Source organism: Plecotus auritus, assembly GCF_963455305.1.
Source record: "Plecotus auritus genome assembly, chromosome: 9".
Classification (NCBI taxonomy): domain Eukaryota; kingdom Metazoa; phylum Chordata; class Mammalia; order Chiroptera; family Vespertilionidae; genus Plecotus; species Plecotus auritus.
Window position 1 is genome coordinate 59,490,433 of NC_137783.1, and position 18,627 is coordinate 59,509,059.

An 18,627-nucleotide genomic window follows, 5' to 3' on the forward strand; every position below is an offset into this window, starting at 1 on the left:
CATGTTGCCTCCAAGTCTTTGGGGCCAAACTGGCACACCCTGGGTCGGATGGCCTGTGGCTGCTGCTCATTCGTGAGGGTGTTTTCTCCCACCCGCCCACTCTCTGCTTTCTGCTTCCTTCTCCCGTGTGTCCTCCCGCATAGTAGCTCCTCCTCCGCCTGCCCTCCCGCCCCCCCCCCCCCCCCCCCCCGCAACATCCCTGACCCTCTCAGCACTGGCCTGACCTCTGGTTGGCTAAGCCCTGTTGGGAGGGAGGAAAACCAGCATCACTGAAAAACGGCTTCTGTGCTCGGCTGGCCGAGTGGTCTTGAGTTCAGTTCTGCCTTCGTAGGGGGTGCTGTGACGACCATCAGTGAGGGCCTGGGGTCACAGGTGGCTCTGGGAGCATGGCTGCTGCTGGTTGGTGCTGCATTCTGTAAGGCCGACCCCAGGGTGGCCTCCAGAAGGGCTGCTCTGAGCTGGGAGTCCCAAGGCTGCCTCTGGGGCTGCTGCTCAGCACAGCCCGCGTCAGGCCCGGCAGTCCCTGGAGATGAGCTTGGGGACCCAGCCTCCCCCTCGGCCCTGAGGAGAAGTGTGTACCTGCCAGTCAGGTTTGAAGCACCCCTGCAGTTAACGCTCAGTGGTTTTGGGGAGCATGGGTAAGAGGGGCTGGGGCCAGGATGTCTTTCTGACCTTGCAGCCACATCTTCTCACTTCCCCAAGCTACAGAAATCAAGTTCATAGCCCAAATGGGGCCCAAGAGACCACCAACCCCAAGTTTCTAGGGCCTGGCTCAGTGCCAGGGATCTCTGGGCTGTAACCAGCCTTCCTCACCTTAACTGTCCTCTCAGGTGGCTGAACCAAGCTCTCTGTCTCTGGGCCTGAGCATCCCAGGGGCTGCTGGGCACCGAGGGGGAGGCCTTAGCAGCTGGAGGAGGAGGCGGCCCTAGCAGCTGAAGGACCTCTCTGCAGATGGTGCGAGAGGCACCCTTCTGGGCTTCCAAGCCCATTGTTCTTTTACAAATGAGAAGCTGAGGCTCAGGAAGGCAAAGTTACTTATTCAGCCAGTCTCCCTCTGTGGTCTGGCTACTCTACTTTCCCCCACACCAGTCATTCATTCCCTCCTCTCCTGGGTGCTGCCAGTAGGGGCGTGGAACCCCACCCTGCTTCTCCCCAGCAAGTGAGGAAGCTCTGAGTCTACGGCTCTGAGGCTCCCGGGACTGCCAGGGGCCGGGCCAGTGTGAGCTGAGCACCACAGCCCTCCCAGCAGAGATTCCAATCCGCTGCTCCAGGCCCGAGCAGCTTGCAAATGACAGAAGAAGAAAGACATCAAAGTGAGTTTCAGCTCCCAGAACCAAACCATTGCTGTCTCCTTCCTCGGGCTGAGGGATCCTAGTGGGCCACCTAGTCCTGGACTGAAGACAGCAAGTGTCCTGGGAAGGCCTCCAGGCCTGGCCGCACCTGGCCTCCCTCTGGGTGCTGCTCTCTGAGGCTGAAGGCCTGTCCTCGGCTCGAGGACCCGGCCTGGTGAGGGTTCTGTGTAGTTACAAGTTGAAGGGCTCTGCGCTGGGGTTCTGGCTTTTAGGCTCTGGGCACTGAGTGACAGGTGTGAGGTCCCTGCCCTGGACGTGCTGAGAGCCTCCAAAAGTGTCTGCAGACAGCTAGGCGTCACCCAGGTGCAGTGCTCAGAGGTGCTGTGAGCAGTGACTGGGAGGCCGCTGGGTCCTTTAGCATTTTATGGGAACTCAAATTCACTTGCCTAGAAATTATTTGGCCTTGAATGGGCTCTGAAAGAGGGGTGCCTTTGGAATACTGGCTGTCAGCTCCTGAGCAGGCAGGGCAGCTCGGTGCTGATGCTGCCTGGGGTTCCTGGCCTCTGAGCGCAGAGCTGCTGCATGGTGATGCCAAGCCCTGCCTCCCCCGTGAGTGGGCGGGCAGGTTGGGCCCTGTCAACTCAGCTCCTGACCTTGGCCCAGAATGTGCCAGGGACCTGGGCTCTGCCTTTTAGTGTTTAGGTCTCGGGGGAAAGTGGCCCAGAAAAGGTGAAGGCAGCAGCCACTTTGCTGAGAATTGCATACACTGAGCAGTCAGCAGCGACGAACTGAACCATGGTTTCTTACAAACTAGAGAGACTGATTTTGATTCCTTGAAGATACCTGTTGTGAGTAGAGGCCTGAGGTTTGGCAGCAACTGGAGAGCTGGGGAAACCAAGATCGGCCTGGGAATTATCCTGTACTTGGACAATCCGCCCAGCTTAGAAATGCCCAGCACATGCCACAGCTCCACTCAGTGCTCTGCCTCAAGCCGGCGGGCAAAGACAGAGACATGGCCAGGCACTGTGACTGCGTGCGGGGCTGTGCTCTGTCTGAGATGCAGTGCACAGTCTCTGTGCTGGTGTGGCCGCCTGTGTGCCAACGGAGGTGTCTGCATAGGTCAGCAGGGCTGCTGGGGCCACAGAGAAGGGCAGGGGGTGGGGTTGGCACTCTTGATGAACAGGAGGCCATGGCCCTTCTGGGGTGGCTGGTCAAGCAGAGTGTGCCCACATGGGGAGGGGTGGCAGACTAGCCTCCATGCTCTGCTGCACAGGCTCCCAGATGGGCATCAGGCTGCCCCATCAGGAAGTGGGCAGCTGCTACGTCAGGCCAGGAATCTGCCTACTGGGGACAGAGCGGGGCAACAGAAAGCGAGGCATTTGTGGGGGCTTCCTCCTTCAATTACCCTTTCATCATCCAGTGGCCCACTAGCAGTGGTCGGGCAAGGACTGGGTGGCCTGCCTGTGTGAATCCTCCTTCATCCTCTAGCCACGTATGCCTGAGTAAGGTACTGGCTCTCTCTACCTCTGCTTCCTCTTCTGATGGTCATGGGACTGGACTCGGAGGGCTGAGTGAGGAGCAGGAGTTAGAACAGCTTAGGGCAGGTGTGGCACATGCGCGGTGCTGCATGAGCACTCAGCCAGGTTCCTCCGCTCTCGCTGCCAAGTTATGGGATCCCACTCACCTTCAAAGGACCCGATGAAATGTCTGCTTCTCCCAAACGTCTCCCATTTCTCTGAACTTCATTGCAGCTGACATCACCTTTTTTTTACAGCCCCATTGTTCCAATGTTTGCAGTGGTGGGTGTTCCTTCCCGCCCCTGGTGGGACTCCTGGCCAGGCACCCATTCTCTCCCTGGCTTTCCAGGCAGCAGTGGGCTGTGCACTCTGGGGTGGATAGGAGGACTGGCCTGGCTAGGGTGCAGCTAGTGTGCTCAGTGAGGGGGTGTGCCAGGGAGACTCACATAAAAGGCAGCAGGACTGGTCCCCTGCCGGGAGGGTTTGCATGACAATAATGGGGTCCAGACAAAAAGCCTCAGCAACGCAAAGAATTTTCCTGGCTGACTTCATGGCCAGCCTTGTGTTCACAATTCATTAGTGCAGAGGAGGTTGTTAATGGCCAAGGGAGGTGCTGGGGTTTGTTCAGGGGAAGTACCGGCCACAGGATGGCGGTGTGTGGGGGCGGGAGAGCCACAGGCAGCGGGGCCTGCTCCCCGTGCACTTAGTCCAGCGCCTCGAACCTGGGAGTCGGAGAGCTGGGTGTGAGGTGGACACTAATTGCAAGCCAGTGGAGAGCTCTCAGAGCTCAGTCCGTGCTCAAATGCAGGGTCACAGCTCCTCTCTGGAGCTGGGCGGAGGCCTCACCGCGGACTTTCCCAAAGCAGAGCAGGAAGGAGGGGGTGGGCAGCCTGCTGGGCCAGTTGGGCATATGAGGGCATCCTGTCCCTGGTGTGGCTCCCTGGAGTTAGGCCCGAGGTAACAGCAGCTGCAGAGCAAGAGACGAAGGCCTGACCCCTCCTTGTTCTCCCCTCTCCCCCTCCCCCTGCCCCTCCAGGGAAGGGGAGGCGGCTCCAGCTGTCCCAAATGAGGGCTGGGCTGGGAGGAGCCTGGAGGCACTTGGCATTCTGGCCATACCTGCCCTACATGGCTGAGCTCGGCCAGTCCGGGCCTTGGAGGCTGAGGGACTGAGGGATGTGTGTGGACAAGAGTCTGGCCATGGCCTACCTGAGAGCAAGGCCCCTTTGTTAGCCAAGAACATGCCCTCCCTTTGTGACACTGGCCTTGGCCTCCAGGCCTGGGTAACGTGTCTGGGTTCTGAGACTGTGAGGGCTTTATCGGCCAATCAGCATTCACCCTCCAAGGCTAGCCTCTGCTGAGCCCTGAAAGCACTCCACACCCCCATTCCTCGTTAATCGCTTTCCTTTTGTGTTGTGATTTTGTAAAAAGCACAATTTGTAAAAATTGTTGTATTGTGAAATATAATAGTCATTAGAAACATTTCATAGAACACGATTAATGATTAAGGAAGGATTAGTGAATGAATGATTTTAAGCACCTAGTAACCACCCTCGGGGACTTTGCCTGTACCCCGAAACCCCTGAATCCCTGCACCCCTTTCTACTCGTATCACCTTCCTTCCCCTAAATGAAACCCTTTGCTGACTTTTATGGTAATAGAGCTTTGCCAACCTCCTAAGCAGGCTTTTTGAAACACTATTGTTTAGCCTTGACATATTACATATGTAATATGTATGTAATATGCATATAATATACAGTATGTATATTTCATATCTGGCCTCTTTGGCTCAGCATATGTTTGTGAGACTTATCTATATAATTAGGGTTAGTTATAGATTCTTTATTATATTCTATGTACAAGATCAGATGGTCTCTAAAGACAGAGTGTTTAGATTTTCCTTCTTGTCTGACTGTGCCTGCCGAACCTCTAGGACAGTGTTGATGGAAGTGGCGGTAACAGTCATCTTTGCTTTATTCAATGTTTTATAAAGTCTCATTGAGATGTAATTCACATAACATACAATTCACCCATTAACGTGTGTAACTCGGTGATTTTTAGGACGTCTAGTGAGCTGTGCAATGGTCACTCCAATCAGCTCTGGAACGTTTTCATTTCCCCGTGCTGTTAGCAGTGCCTCCCTGACCAGGTAGCCACAGTCCTTATGTCTCTATAGATTGTGGGCATTTCATATGAATGGAATCAGACAGTATGTGTCTTTGTGACTAACTCTTGCCTTCTTCTTGATCTCCTGGGAGAATTCTCAGGGTTTCCCAATTGTGTTTATTTTTTTAGAGTCCGAGTATCAACTGAAGATATTTTCTTATTGCCCGAGTTTTCTAAGAGTCTTTGTTTCATTATTATTTTTAAAAAATCATGAATATGAATGGATGTTGAATTTCATAAAATACTTTTCTGCTGCTGTTGAGATGATCACATGGTTTTTCTTTCTCTATATATTAATAGAGTAAATTACATTGATTGATTTTTTTACATGTTAAACCACCTGTGAATTCTTGGAATAAACCTAATTAGATGTGACAAGTTAGCATTTTTATAGATAGTTGGATTTTGGTTTGCTAATATTTTGTGTAAGGGTTTTGCATCTGTGATCATGAGGAAATTGTGACATACATTTTTTAAAAGTCTCCACTCCAGCTTTCGGTATTGCTTTGCTTTACCCTAAAACTTAATGTGAAGCAGCAGCAGACCTGCCCAGCTGGCTTGTTATCTCTGCTGACAAGAGGACTGGCTGCGTTCAGCTGGGCAGTTGTGCCGCTGCTTTGCCCGGGGTCTCGTGAAGGTGGAGGTGCAGTCAGATGGCGGCTGGGGCTGGTGCATAGGAGATGGAATTGCTTCTGTTTCTGGTGCCTTGGCAGGGATGCTGGGAGGCTGGGAGCCCTCTCTCCCCGCACAACAGGCCTATGGGGAGGGGTTAGATGGTGTCGGGGCTCCAAGAGTATAAGAGCAGAAGGTGCGAGGCCTCCTTAAGGCTCACATTCAGAACCCTGCTGCTTCTGCTGCATTCTGTTGATTAAATCGATCACAGAACCAGCCCAGACTCAAGTGGAGGGGACTGCACATGTGTGTGAATACGGGGGATGGTCCATGGAAGGCCCTCTTTGGAGACTAACTGGCACACGTATTAAGGATACTCGGGGTTCATGACATGGATCTAGTACATGTGGTTGAACCTACCTTACATCCCAATCCTGACCATAAAGTACTTTCAGGGAACTGGCAATGCCTGACTCACCTCTGCCCCTAACACAGAGTTTGGTGCAGAGTAAAAGGTAGTGGGATTTGGGTAAAGAAGGAAAGAAGGTCATGCTGCTGTAGGCCTGGGAGACTGGCCTCACTTAGGAGACTCTAGGTCTAGCACCCTGGCCACCTCCTGGACCCCGGAACTACTGGGGCCTCCTGTTCTTCCCAGCACCCACCGAGAACCCCACTTTGCCAGACTCTGATCCAGAGGCTGAGCATCTGGTAGTAAATGAGACACAACCCTACCTAAGGGGCTTGCAGGCTGGGGATGGGCATGGAGAAACAAATAGATCAATAAAGAATGCCATGTCATGTGGCATAGTCACCTGCTCTCTAGAGGCCAAGGAGGACACGCAGGCTGCGGGGACCCCGGGGAGGAGGAGCGCTTTCTCTGTGGGAATGGGGAAGGCTTTCATGGAGATGCTTGAGTTGGGCTTCAAGGAAGTGCAGGCCTTGTCCAGTGGGCACGGCACTCTGGGCAAGGAGGAGAGCAAAGGCATGAGGCTGGCAGGGCTGGTAGGTTGAGGAAGGTTGGATGGAGCCATGCTCCTGGGAGAGGGGTATGGCGTGTCCTTGGGGTGGGCCCAGGCTCTGGAGTCAGACCAGCCACGGCCCAAGCTTTCTTCTTGCTATAGGTTCAACTTAGAGCAGACCCCGTCTCCTTGCCTGTGACATGAGGCTCGTGATGACCCTCCCCGGTAGTGCCTGTGGTCGGTGGAGTGTGTACGCGCCTGGCACATCCTAGGGTCCAGTAGGTGCTGGCGGTGGTTGGCAGGACTGTGGTGAGGCCTAGAGCTCGCTAGGGACCCGGTCAGGCTCTGGCTGACAAGCAAAGCAGCTGGGTCAGCCCTAGCCCCTCCAAGCCTGGCTGATGTCAGGAAGACTGGGGTGGAGACGGAAGAGCCGTAAGGCATCTCTTCGATGCGTAACCCCTGCTTTTTCTGGATCCAGTGGGGGTCACTGAGGCCCGGAGAAGGGACAGGACCTCCCAGGTCACACTGTGTGTCTGTCAGAGGTAGGACAAGTCAGAGACCCAGGTGTCCCGCCCTGTAGCCCCCTCACCCTGTATTGATTCTGTTCCTTTTACAGGCACCTGCTGTCATTCTCTGGCTTTGAAAACTGCAGCTCACTTTCCAGAAGCCATTTCCTATGGGTGCTGATGGGTTTGCCCTTCCTGTTAATCAATGGGGCCTGGAGTGCAGGGAGCTGAGTGGAGGCTCTGGCCTGTGCCCAGGGGCAGGAGAAGCCGCTGCCCATCCAGAGTCTGGCTGCTGCTGGAAGGAGTGGGCAGTGCTACCTGGTGCTGCCCTGCCTGGGATGCATGTCCCTGCGGCTCCTCAGGCTGTGCCCGCGTCCTTGGATCTGGGTCATTGTTTGTTTGCCCTTTGGAGATATCCAAGCTGAAATGGGAGCCTGGCGCTGGCCTTGAGACTGTATCACAGCGAAGGGAATGGCTGGTGAGCCCACTCCTGTCAAGGAGTTTGCTGAGCGCATGAGCAGGTGGGGGACAGGGGGTGTAGAGTGACACCTGGAATAGAGACAGGGCGGGGCTTAGCTCAAGTCACCAGACTAACCTGCCAAATTAATGGGGGGGGGGGGTTGGCATTAAGCAGATTGGGTAATTTTGTAAGGACTACAATTTTCCTTACCGTGGGATATTGAGGAAGCTGAGAACCTGGGAAAGGGCATTTTGAGGAAGTAAAACATGCCAACTTGGTCAGGAAAGACAGCTCTCCCTCCCTTTCTAGTGTTTACTCTGCCCCAAATGGGACGCTTTAGTTTTGGGATCAGGTGTGCAGGGTGAGGATGGGCACAGGGCACTGGCAGCAAGGTTGGGAGGTGAGGTGGACACACAATAAACTCCTGGAAAAAGGGCAATAAAAACCATCCCACAGAGACAACGGTGCTTCAGGGGTTCCACGGTAGAAGCCGCCTGGATGTGAATTTGACCTTGTTGTGGTTTGATTATCAGTGAGCACACTTAGCCACAGCATCTAAAAATCTATGCTTAAATACTGTAGGCTGTTGAACCAACATTCCCATTCAAATGCTCCTTGTGGACTATAAATAACCAGTATTATGACTCACAAAATGCTTATTTGTTTATTTGTTTTACTATAAAGTAAACACGTGAGCTGCAGAATCTGTGGTAAACATCTCGTAAGCCCACGCACCCGCTTCCTTGCTCAGTTCTGTCCCCTCAGCCTGGACGCTCAGCTGGAAGCCAGTGTGCGGGACCCGCCATGACCAGGCTGGCAGCTCACGGGCCCCTGCGCCGAGGACGTGCCATCGGCAGAGACGAGACAGAACTAACTTAATTTTTTTCTGTCAGTCTCTGTATAGATCAATTAAACTGCCAAGGATATCAAATATTTCAGACTGTATTTATTACATTAAGTATTTATGTTCAGGCCAAGCCTTTAAAGCATGATGTCATAGAGGAATGTAGGCTGATTGGATCAATTCAGCAGAATTTGCTGTAGCTTAATGGAAATCTAATTGTATGTTTTAATTTAGTGTCCAGGAGGTATTATGTTCTCCAAACAAAACAGCGCTCAGGCTGCAGTCAGTGGCCAGTGGCTCTCAGGACCGTGGTGAGGGCAGATTGGCGGGGCTGGAAGGAGGTGTGGCCTTCTGGGGGCGCCACCAGCTGTGGGATGGTTGCATCCCATGCAAACGGATTCACTGACTTCAAACCCACAGAATGGAAAGTGGGCCGAACGTTGCTGGTGGATTTTGCACGGTGAGCCCGCCAACAATGCTAGCAGAGGCGGAGGCCTCTACAGGCATGGAGGCTCAGACAGTCTTCAGTCCCTGCCGCCTCCTCGGGACGCTGCTCTCAAGGAGTGCGTCTGTCCCATCATCCAAAGGAAAGGAGACAGGACCACCAGTCATGGAAAAGACACCATTTAAATGAGGGTAATATCTGGTTAGTTTAGAAAGAGTGGAAAATACAATAAAACACAAAGGAAAATATAAATATCATTCATAACTTAGTACTCAGAATCAACCACTATGAATATTTGGTATGTTTACATTTGTTTTCTTCCCATCTATCTCTAATAAATTTATGTATTTTATAACTTATTTGGAAATTCTAAAATTTTAAATTAAAAAGTTGAAATTTATAAATATTTTCTATTTCTAAATAAGTTTATATATGTACAAATACACCTATGATCCCCTATGGATGTGGTACATGGCCATACATATATGTATACCCATATATACTATGTGTATATGTATTATGTATTCATGGGTATGTATACATGTATACATGTACCAAAAGGGGATATTAATTTACTGTTTCTGAACCACTTTTTAAACTTAATTTATTATTATTATTTTTTCATGGCACTAAATATCCTCCTAGAATGTAACGTTGTCATAGCTTCAGTGTGTCCCTTACCGTGACTGCTACTTGGTGTCAGGTTACTCTGCTTTTTGTTGCCTTGTGCCACTCTGGGAATTTTCTTTGTAGCTAATTTAAATTTCAGCTCATTCATGATTATAGCTTTTTTATTGCTTAAAACAACAGCAGCAGCAGCAACAACAAACTACAGCCCTGATCTGGAAATCTAGTAATTAAAAGGTGAAACTTAAGAGTTTGTTTGGCTTACCCCTCAAGAGTCTGTTGGCAGAGTAAGTTATTCTCCTTTTGGGTCAGACAGGACAGGTTCACCGAGGACCCATGGAGCCGGGGAACATGTGGGGGCTGTGCTGGCACCCCGGGGAGGCGCGGTGCTGGGGACACACCTTGAGGCAGGTCTCACGGCTCAGCCTGGGGGTTATGGGGGCAGGTGGGGGAAGCTCAGAACATCTGAGTTCTTCAGCTGATCGTGGAAACGAATAGGTAATTGGAACACGCTGTGAATTGTGACTTAGAAAGCCCTTTACTTTGCATGGGTTATGGAAATAGTAACTGTTGGAGGACTTAGTACTGGGTGCTTTGTAGAATTTCTCTCAGGTGAGGAAGCCATGCTGGGACAGATGGAGAGCAGCCCAGGACTGTGAGCGGTGGGGCCCGCAGCCAAAGTTCACACCCGTTCCTTCTGCCTTGGCTCTTGGGCCCCAGACGGCATCTGTCTATAGGCTTTGATAAGGGCGACTTGGTTTTGGAGTCACCAGTTTCTAAAGTGTCTTCGTCACCTCCCTGATGTAATACAAAGAGAGCCCGAGCCCCTCCCTCTTTGGGCTGACTCTGTGTCCAACGCTGACAGCTGCGGCGGCGTGGTCTCAAGGCCCCTCCAAACATCGCCTCTGTGCTGGCTCCTGCTTGGCCAGCCGTGACCTCAGGCCATCCTTCAGGGCACTGCTTGCTTGCCTTCTGCTGAATGGCCCTGGGTTACTGTGCATTTTGAGCTTCTTGGCTGTCTTATAAATTTTTGTCTATTTTCTCAGTGTTGCCCATCAGTATGTCTGCCATTGGCAGCCACATTGCTCTCTAGTTTGTGGCAGTCTCGTCAATCAAGCGAAATGTTGGAAGTGCACTTGGAAGAATCTTCAAGCTCTTGGTGAGGCCCTGGGCGTGCTGTACATGGGCAAAGGACATGCGTTTGGGGTCTGGGTTTTCCTTTGCTGCCCTGGGTACCGCAGAGGACAAAGCTTCACGTGTGACTCTGGGTTTCTGTGGCGTCCAGGCTGATGAAGTTGTCTGTGCAGGAGACGGACACATCTGCTGATGCTATTGGTGCCGTGAGATTATGGAGAAAACAAGAGTTAGTTTTATAAAGATCTTATTTGTGGAAATAATTTTTTTCTTTGTTAAGAAATGTTTATAGGAGTTAAGAGAGATGCTGGTTGTTGGACACTTTATATCTGATTGTAAGCATTGAAATTCTGAAACTGTAAGTTAAAGTTGAAGAAAACTCAGCTTTGTAATTCACATTGCATTCTGAAACTCGTTTTCTTTGTTGAAAGAGATTTAGAAACATGTCCACTGCAGCCCATACTGTGCACCGTTTCTCTACAACATCTGTCAAGGGGGCTTCGGGGTGTCATGACCAGAACCAGCACGCCCAGAGCGCCCGCTTTGCATGCATGGCATGCAGATGGAAAAGAAAAAAAAAACCCTCTTCCTCTCCCTTCCGTCTTTGCTTCTATTCCACCCTCCACACCTAGAGAGAGAGTTGGAAGCAGTTACCTCACCTCCACTGTGCCCCCGGGGTCAACCCAGCAAAATTGTCCCACTTCTTTCACTTCTCACCCATCTCCCTTCCTTCTTCGCTTTCCCCTCCTTTCTTCCCTCTCCCCTCCCACTCTCTAGCCCAGGGGTGGGCAAACTTTTTGACTCGGGGGCCACAATGGATTCTTAAACTGGACCGGAGGGCCGGAACAAAAGCATGGATGGAGTGTTTGTGTGAACTAATATAAATTCAAAGTAAACATCATTACATAAAAGGGTATGGTCTTTTTTTTTTTATTTCAATAGTTTTATTCATTTCAAACATTTTAACAAGAAGAATGTAAACACTAATTATTATAATTTGAAACTTCAAAAAATGGAGGAATCATAGCACAATAACATACCTTATATTGAAGATGGCAAAGGCAAAATAAAATTGCCTAACAAAGGAAAGGTACAAAAGCCTTTCAAATTAAACTTAAATATAATAAAATAATTTAAAACTAAAACAAATAGAAAAGAACAAAATGTGTAAACAGTAAATTAAACATTTTCTTTAGTGCAACTTCCAAATTATGCCCGGGACGTAGATGTAGATGACAATGTAGACTGGGTTGAAAGGTTTTTGGACTGTAAAACATCAACTTCAGTGGGAACAGTGTTGTTGGTCTCCTTTTTAGCTAATGCTCTGATACTGTGCTCTCCAGGGGCATGTCTCCCTACATCACCACGATAACGTGTCTACACATTCCCAGGGTGATGTCGGGGGACGTGTCCGTGGGCATTACAAGGAGCCTCTGGAAGATTGAGAGGTTGTTCCTTCTACTGAATGGGCGAATATAAATCCACCCACTCAGAAGAAGGAGCTGCGGCCGTGTTTCCCGACGTTGCCATGTTAACACTGCTGCTGGTGAAGGAGCGGAGGGGAGAGCAAGAGAACCCTCCGCTCTTTCGGCTCCGCGGGCCAGATAGAACAGCTGAACGGGCCGGATCCGGCCCGCGGGCCGTAGTTTGCCCACGGCTGCTCTAGTTGGATGGTCTAGGGGAGAAGGACTTTATCCTCCTTTTTCCCTACAGGTTCTGCCTCTGTGAAGGCAACCCACACCCATATGGTGTCACAATGAGCTCACTGTGAAGGCATATTGACCACATGCTCTGCTGCTGAGCCACGCTCGCCTGTACTGTGGATTATTGGCAGAAGTCAGACCTCACAGCTTCCTTGATAAGTGTCATTGCATTAGAGCTGTATCCTTGTTTGCCTTTGGTCTCATCTGTTGCGCAGACGGCCTCCCTCGGTCTTGCCGTCTACACTCTGATCTGCGCGTCGGTGTTTTCACCCAGAGAAGGGAAGGGCAGGGTGAAGAGAAGGTGACGCCCACAGCTCATTTGCAGCATTCTGCCATGTGACCGTTCACTTGTGAGCACAGCCCCTGTGTGGACACTTGCGCTACTGATCAGACTTGGGGTGTAGATGAGGAAAGAGGGTGGCACCTGTGAGGGGCTATATGCAAGGAATTTGGGTGGCCTGCGTGGGTCCACTGCTCTGCTGTAGAAACGCCTGCCCAGCAGTCCCGGTGCAGTCTTGGGACAGTGGCTGGGCTCCATGGATGTACGTAAATCGGGCGATGCTCCCTTAGCCAAAGCTGCGCAGGTAGGCCAGGTGGAGGGTGTCAGCCGGTGGGGTGAGGCGGTCTGTTGGGGTGAAGGATGTTCAAAGTCTTCACCCATGGAGGAGCCATAAAGGGGTCTTCACAGCCTTGGGTGTTCCTCCTCTTTCTGATAACCTTGACGTGTACTCTCTTTGGGTTCAGGTTTAAGAATTTATTTTATTTCATTTTAGTTTTAATTGTGGTAAAATACATATAAGATGAAGTTTACCATCTTAACCAGTTCTAAGTGTACCGTTCAACAGTGTTAAGCACATGCCTCTTGCTGTGCAACCATCACCAGCCTCCATCTCCAGACCTTTGTCATCTTCCCGAACCCAGACTCTCCCCATCAGACCAGAGCTCCCACTGCCCTCTGCTCCCCTCCCCGCAGCCGTCTCTACTTCCTGTCTCTGTGATCTGCCTACTCTCGGCAGCGCCTGGAGGTGGAATCACACAGAATTTGACATTTTCAGACTGGCTTAGTTCACTTAGCACAGTGGTTCTCAACCTTCCTAATGCTGCGACCCTTTAATACAGTTCCTCATGTTGTGGTGACCCCCAACCACAAAATTATTGTCGTTGCTACTTCATAACTGTAATTTTGCTACTGTTAATGAATCGTAATGTAAATATCTGTGACCCACAGGTTGAGAACCGCTAGCAGGGTCGCCTAAGACCATCAGAAAACACAGATATTTACATTATGATTCATAACAGTAGCAAAATTACAGTTATGAAGTAGCAACAACAATAATTTTATGGTTGGGGGTCACCACAACATGAGGAACTCTATTAAAGGGTCGTGGCATTAAAAAGGTTGAGAACCACTGACTTAGCACACTGTTCTTGAAGTTCATCCATGTTGCAACAGGCAATAAGATTTCCTTTTTTTATGGCCTCATAACACTATGCTGTCTGTATAACGCTTACAGTTTTTAACCAGTTTCCCGGTCGTTGGGTTTCTCTGGTCCTCAGTTTCCCCATCTGTCCAGTGTGGGGGTGAGCTGGATGGTGTGCCCGGGCGCCTCTCTCCCGCAGCCTCAGTTCTGTGAGTGAGTTTATTTCTCTTGCCCTGGAATCTGGGTTCTGCAGGCCAGTAGTGCGGTTATTGGTGGCTTCTGTGGTGTGTGACTTAGCGGGGCAGGCTGTGGACCAGGGGAGGGAGCCCTGTCTTGTCCAGGTGGCACTTGATCCTGCAGGTGACACAGTCATTGAGTCTCAGACCATGTCACTCCCGCTTTGATGCTTACATTGGAGCAAGAGTCAGCCTCAGACAAGCTGAGTGGCCCCTTCTGGGCGGCCTGACTGGGGCCAGGTGCCCAGGGCGGAGCCTGAAGACAGCAGCCCTCCCAGATCCCTGACAGCCCACGGCCCCAGGAGGCTCCCTTGTGACCTCAGCACCTACCGAGCTCAGAGCTCTGGCTCCCAGCCCCCTGCAGCCCCTTCTCACATGTGCGGACGGCGTCTAACTCTAGTCTTCCTTCTTTTTAACATCCACTTAAAATTAAAGTCAGGATTCTGAAATTGAAAGTTCACATTCATTGTAGAAAAATGAGAAAAATTCTACACAGACAGAGGAGGAAATCTTCAGTATTCCTACTGCCAAGCTGGCTCGCTTTCTTCATGTTTTGGTGTCTCCACACGTGCACTCTTCCCAGTGGGAGGAGATGTGGGGGGAAGGCAGCCTCCTTCCCCAGTCACCCCCCATAGGGGGCCCCTGGGCTGTGGCCCCAGCACTGTTCCCAGCAGCACCTGCAGCGCCCTGTGGACGGTGCCTGTCAGTGTGGCTCTGTGTGAGAGCCCTAGAAGTGGAACAGTCAGGCCTTGGGGCTGACCCTGTGGCTGGAAAGGCCCCCAGGCTGAGGCCCGCCAGGGGTCCCGGCTTTGGGCCGGCTCTCAGAATTCCCTTAAACGTGAGCTTGTGGTGTGTGTTGGTATCTGCTGCATGCTGCATCGGCCCATTGGTCAAAGTAGAGGCAGGAAGTGACTGCTGCCTCTTCTCCTCCTATTGCACCACGGGAAAGCCAAGGTCCTGGTCCCCCTGCAATGCGCTGTGCACACCTGGCAGTTCCCCGGGCACCGTCCTTACCCAGAGGGCGGGCTGAGCAGTGCTCACCCCTGAGGGCGGCCAGAGTGGTGATGAGAGGCAGCAGTGGGTCGGGTAAGGATGAGCCTGCTTCTGCCCGATCAGGCATGGGAAGGAAGAGAAAGGGGCCCACAGGTGCTTGAGGGGAGAAGTGCCTGGCCTGGCACAGGAAGCCTGTCCGGAGAAAGGGGGTGGGAATGACCAGCGGCTGCTATGCCGTGGCGGTGGCCATGCTGTCCAGGCTGCCTCCTGAAGGCCATCCCACTAGGAGGCCCTGGGGCCAGGCGCCCTCCCTGCCGCCCTCCCCGCTTCCACAAACACTTCCCTGGGACTGACCCACTGTGCTGGGTGCTGGGGACAGAGCCACATTGACAGGCACACCCCTGCAGGGCATGCAGGCGCTGCTGGGAACAGTGCCTGAGCCTCAGCCCAGCGCCCCCCCCCCCCAAACATGGGGGGGCCAGAAGTTTTGGGGGGTGTGGGGGAGACAGACAACAAACAGGTCCTGCAGCACTGGATTGGCAGTGCACCTGCCCTTGAGGCCCGTCTGTGAAGCTGGAGGCAAGGCTCTGAAGCAGCATAACCAGGAGCCCTGAGGAGGTGCTTGGTGCAGCCCCAGGAGCACGAGGAGAGCCTTCCAGGGTGGAGGCGGCCTCAGTCCCAGGCCGCACCTGCAGGAGGCCCACAGCGGGAGGGGACTGTGTCCTCTTTCAAGACGGGGACTCTGTGGTGAAGGGCAGGCTTCTGCCTGGTGTGAGGTCAGCTCGGCCCCTTAGTATTTAAACTCAGTCTCCTCATCTGCAAAAGGGGCTCACGACAGAGCCTATGTCCTGGAGCTGTTGGGAGGTTGTGGTGCCCAGGGCGGCGTTGGCTCTGGTCCCCACAGCTCTCAGGGAGGGCTCTGCTGCGCCTGCGTATGGGCCTCTGCTGGGAGGCCTGCGGCACCTGAGAGGGGCGAGGAGGGCAGTGGTGCCCGTCACACGAGGGTTGGAAGGCCTCACGGAGCTCAACAAGTATGGGTTTTGGTCCAAAACACTCTTTTTGCAATGCTGCTTTCCCCAGTTGGTGAATACTTTCAGAAAGGGCCGAGGGCCTGTGGGGCAGGAATGGAGGGGCTGGCTTTGCTGCCCGCTCCCCAGCCTCAGGCCTCAGGGACAGGCACTGAATCCCAGTGTCCTTGGCAGGACCGCGGCAGGCCATCTCCTCTCCTGGTGAGGTCTGGCTCCGCAGCCCCTCCCTGCTGGCCGCAGGCTGAGGCTGCTTCAGCTCGCTGCTCCTGCAGGACCACAATGGGGGCCACCATTCAACCTATCCAAGGGGCTCTTAAAGTTCCTCAAATTATATCATGTTGGCAGCTGAGTCTACCCACCCCTTCTGGGTGCAAGGTCTGTGCACCTCCGGCCTCCCCACCTGCCTGTGTTGGGGCCTGGCAGCCCATGGGCAGCCCTCAAGGAGGGGGAGGTACCAGCACCGCTGAGCACTGCTCAGCTCTCCTCTTGGAACTCAGATGGCCGATAGGACCACGGCCAGATGCTCCATATCCAACCCCCTCCACAAAACACCTTTCTCGCTGTCCCCATCTTAGAAATGGCACATTCATTCATTCATTCATTCATTCATTCAGATGCTCAGGCCCAAACCTAGGTGTCATCTGTGACTCCTTTTCCATTACCCTTCTGGCAGTCCATGAGCAACCCGCTCAGGCTCTCACCTTTGGCAAAATCCCGGATCCGGCCCCTCCCGCCACCTCCCCGCCCGCTGGGACTGCAGGGTTGCAGCAGCCTCCCCGGCCCCTGGTGCAGATAAGCTGGAGGCTCTACTCAAACCACCCAGGCTTCCTCTCACTGTAGCCTGCAGGGCCTGCAGGGCAGTGGCCTTGGTGGCCCCTGACCACCCATCTGCCACCCCCCTCAGCTGCAGCCTCTGGCTTTAGGCACTCCGAGCGCCCTGAGACTTCTGTCCCCGTGCCTGGCGGCTGTCCTGCTCTTCCCCCTAGCTGTCAGGCTCTGCACATGCACACGCTGTCTCTCCGACTCGCGCACTCAGGTCTCTGCCAAGCACTGTGTTCCGTTCATGTAGCCACAGCCCTCACCACCCTGCCTCGGCATCAGAGACGTGGCCTCTGCATGTCCCTCTCCACCAGAGGTGCTGATTAGTCACCAGGCCGAGAACGGTGCCAGGTGCCCGTGGGCAGTCCCTGAATAAAGGCAAGGCCGAGGACGACCAGTGGAGAGGGGGTTCCTCCCAAGGAGTGTGCAGAGGGCCGGGCAGTGGCTCTGAAACCCCATCCACACAGGGGCCTGTGTTAAGTGCTGGCCAAACCGGTCCTTTCAGAGAGTCTCAGCCTCAGTCCACAGCGCCCTGAGCGTCTCACACTCTCAGGATGTTCTTCGGCAGAAGAAATAGCCAAAGGTTCTGCTCATAACTGGTTAGGCCCAAGTAACTCAGTAAGTATTTATGTCCCAACAACTTAGTAGCCACTGGGTGAATAGTTTTTGTACATTAAAAGAAAAATAATATTCTCTCATTTGTAAACAGCTACCCTGGCTTCCCAGTGGGGTGAGCCCAGCGGGCCCTGTGGCTTCTGGGACCTTGGAGTCATACTGGAGGCCACACCTCCTTTTATGTTCCACGTGGATTTTTGCATGGTGCTTGCAAAGGAGAGCAACATTCAGCTTCACAAAAATGTGATGTCTTTGAGAGGAGTTGGGGTGCTCAGGGTAAGGCTCCTCTTTGGGGGGCCTGTATGGCATCCGGCAGAGGTGGCTGGGTTTCCCCGCCTCCCACCACTTAAAGTCTAACCGCGGGCCCCTGGAGTTCTTAGGGTGCTTTGCACACAGTTTGGGGATTGTGGGGTTTTACCATTAGGCCCTATAATGACCCTGTGAGGTAGGTATCCTTCCATTTTACAGACGTAGACGTTAAGGCTCAGAGAAGCCCAGATCCTGGCCTCAGGTACACAGGTGGTCGGTGAGGGCAGGTCTCTAATGCTCTGACAATCCCTTGGACTACCCGCTGGATCTCTTAGAGTTGTGCAGCTTCTGGGGCCTGAGCATTTGTGACCTGGCCCTTGAGTGTCCAGAACCACAGTATGAATTAGCCCTTTGCTCCCACCGCAGGTCCTGGGAGACAGAATATGGACAGTGATGGCAGCCTCTTGTGCTTCCTCCTTCCAGGGGGCCCGCTGTGCTCTTGCTGTGTCCCAGACCCCATGGGGCTCTCCTTCCTCCCTCCCTATGGCTGCCAGAGTAACCGCACTGCCAGTGTGGCCGCCCTGCGCATGAAGGCTCGCGAGCACTCGGAGGCCGTCCTGCAGTCAGCCAACCTCCTGCCAGCCACCAGCAGCAGCCCCGGCCCTGCCGGCAAGCCAGCGCCCCCCGATGGCAGCCAGGACAAGACCCCTTCTGCCAAGGAACAGAGTGAGGGTGAGAAGAGTGTATGAGGGAGTGCCAAGCCGGCACCCTCCCCCATCCCTGTTTCTCCCAGCCTCAGCCCCATGGAAAACGCAAAAGAACAAGGAGAATCCTGCCACCCAGAGCCTTCTCCTGGATTCCTGAAGGGATGAGACCACAGCTCCCTTGCTGTCTGAGGAGTGCTTCTGGCGTCCTGCCAGCCGGCCCATGTTGTCCTGGCTTCTTTGGTGACAGGTCCTGATGGCACTGGTGGCACCGGAGCCGACTCTGTGGTGGGACCTGTC

At 53.1% G+C, this 18,627-nt stretch overlaps 1 protein-coding gene across 3 annotated transcripts in view; it reads left to right on the forward strand.

Moving 5' to 3' along the window:
• The window catches only part of DRGX (dorsal root ganglia homeobox), a 33,110-nt gene that overhangs the window by 12,778 nt on the left and 1,705 nt on the right, over window positions 1-18,627 (forward strand). For all 3 annotated transcript variants that reach the window (XM_080688420.1, XM_080688421.1, XM_080688419.1), the window contains exon 7: window positions 18,107-18,627. This exon is cut by the window's right edge and continues 1,705 nt beyond it. In XM_080688420.1, the coding sequence (XP_080544546.1) occupies window positions 18,107-18,372 (266 nt within the window). In that variant the 3' untranslated portion in view covers window positions 18,373-18,627. The remainder of the gene's footprint in view (window positions 1-18,106) is intronic.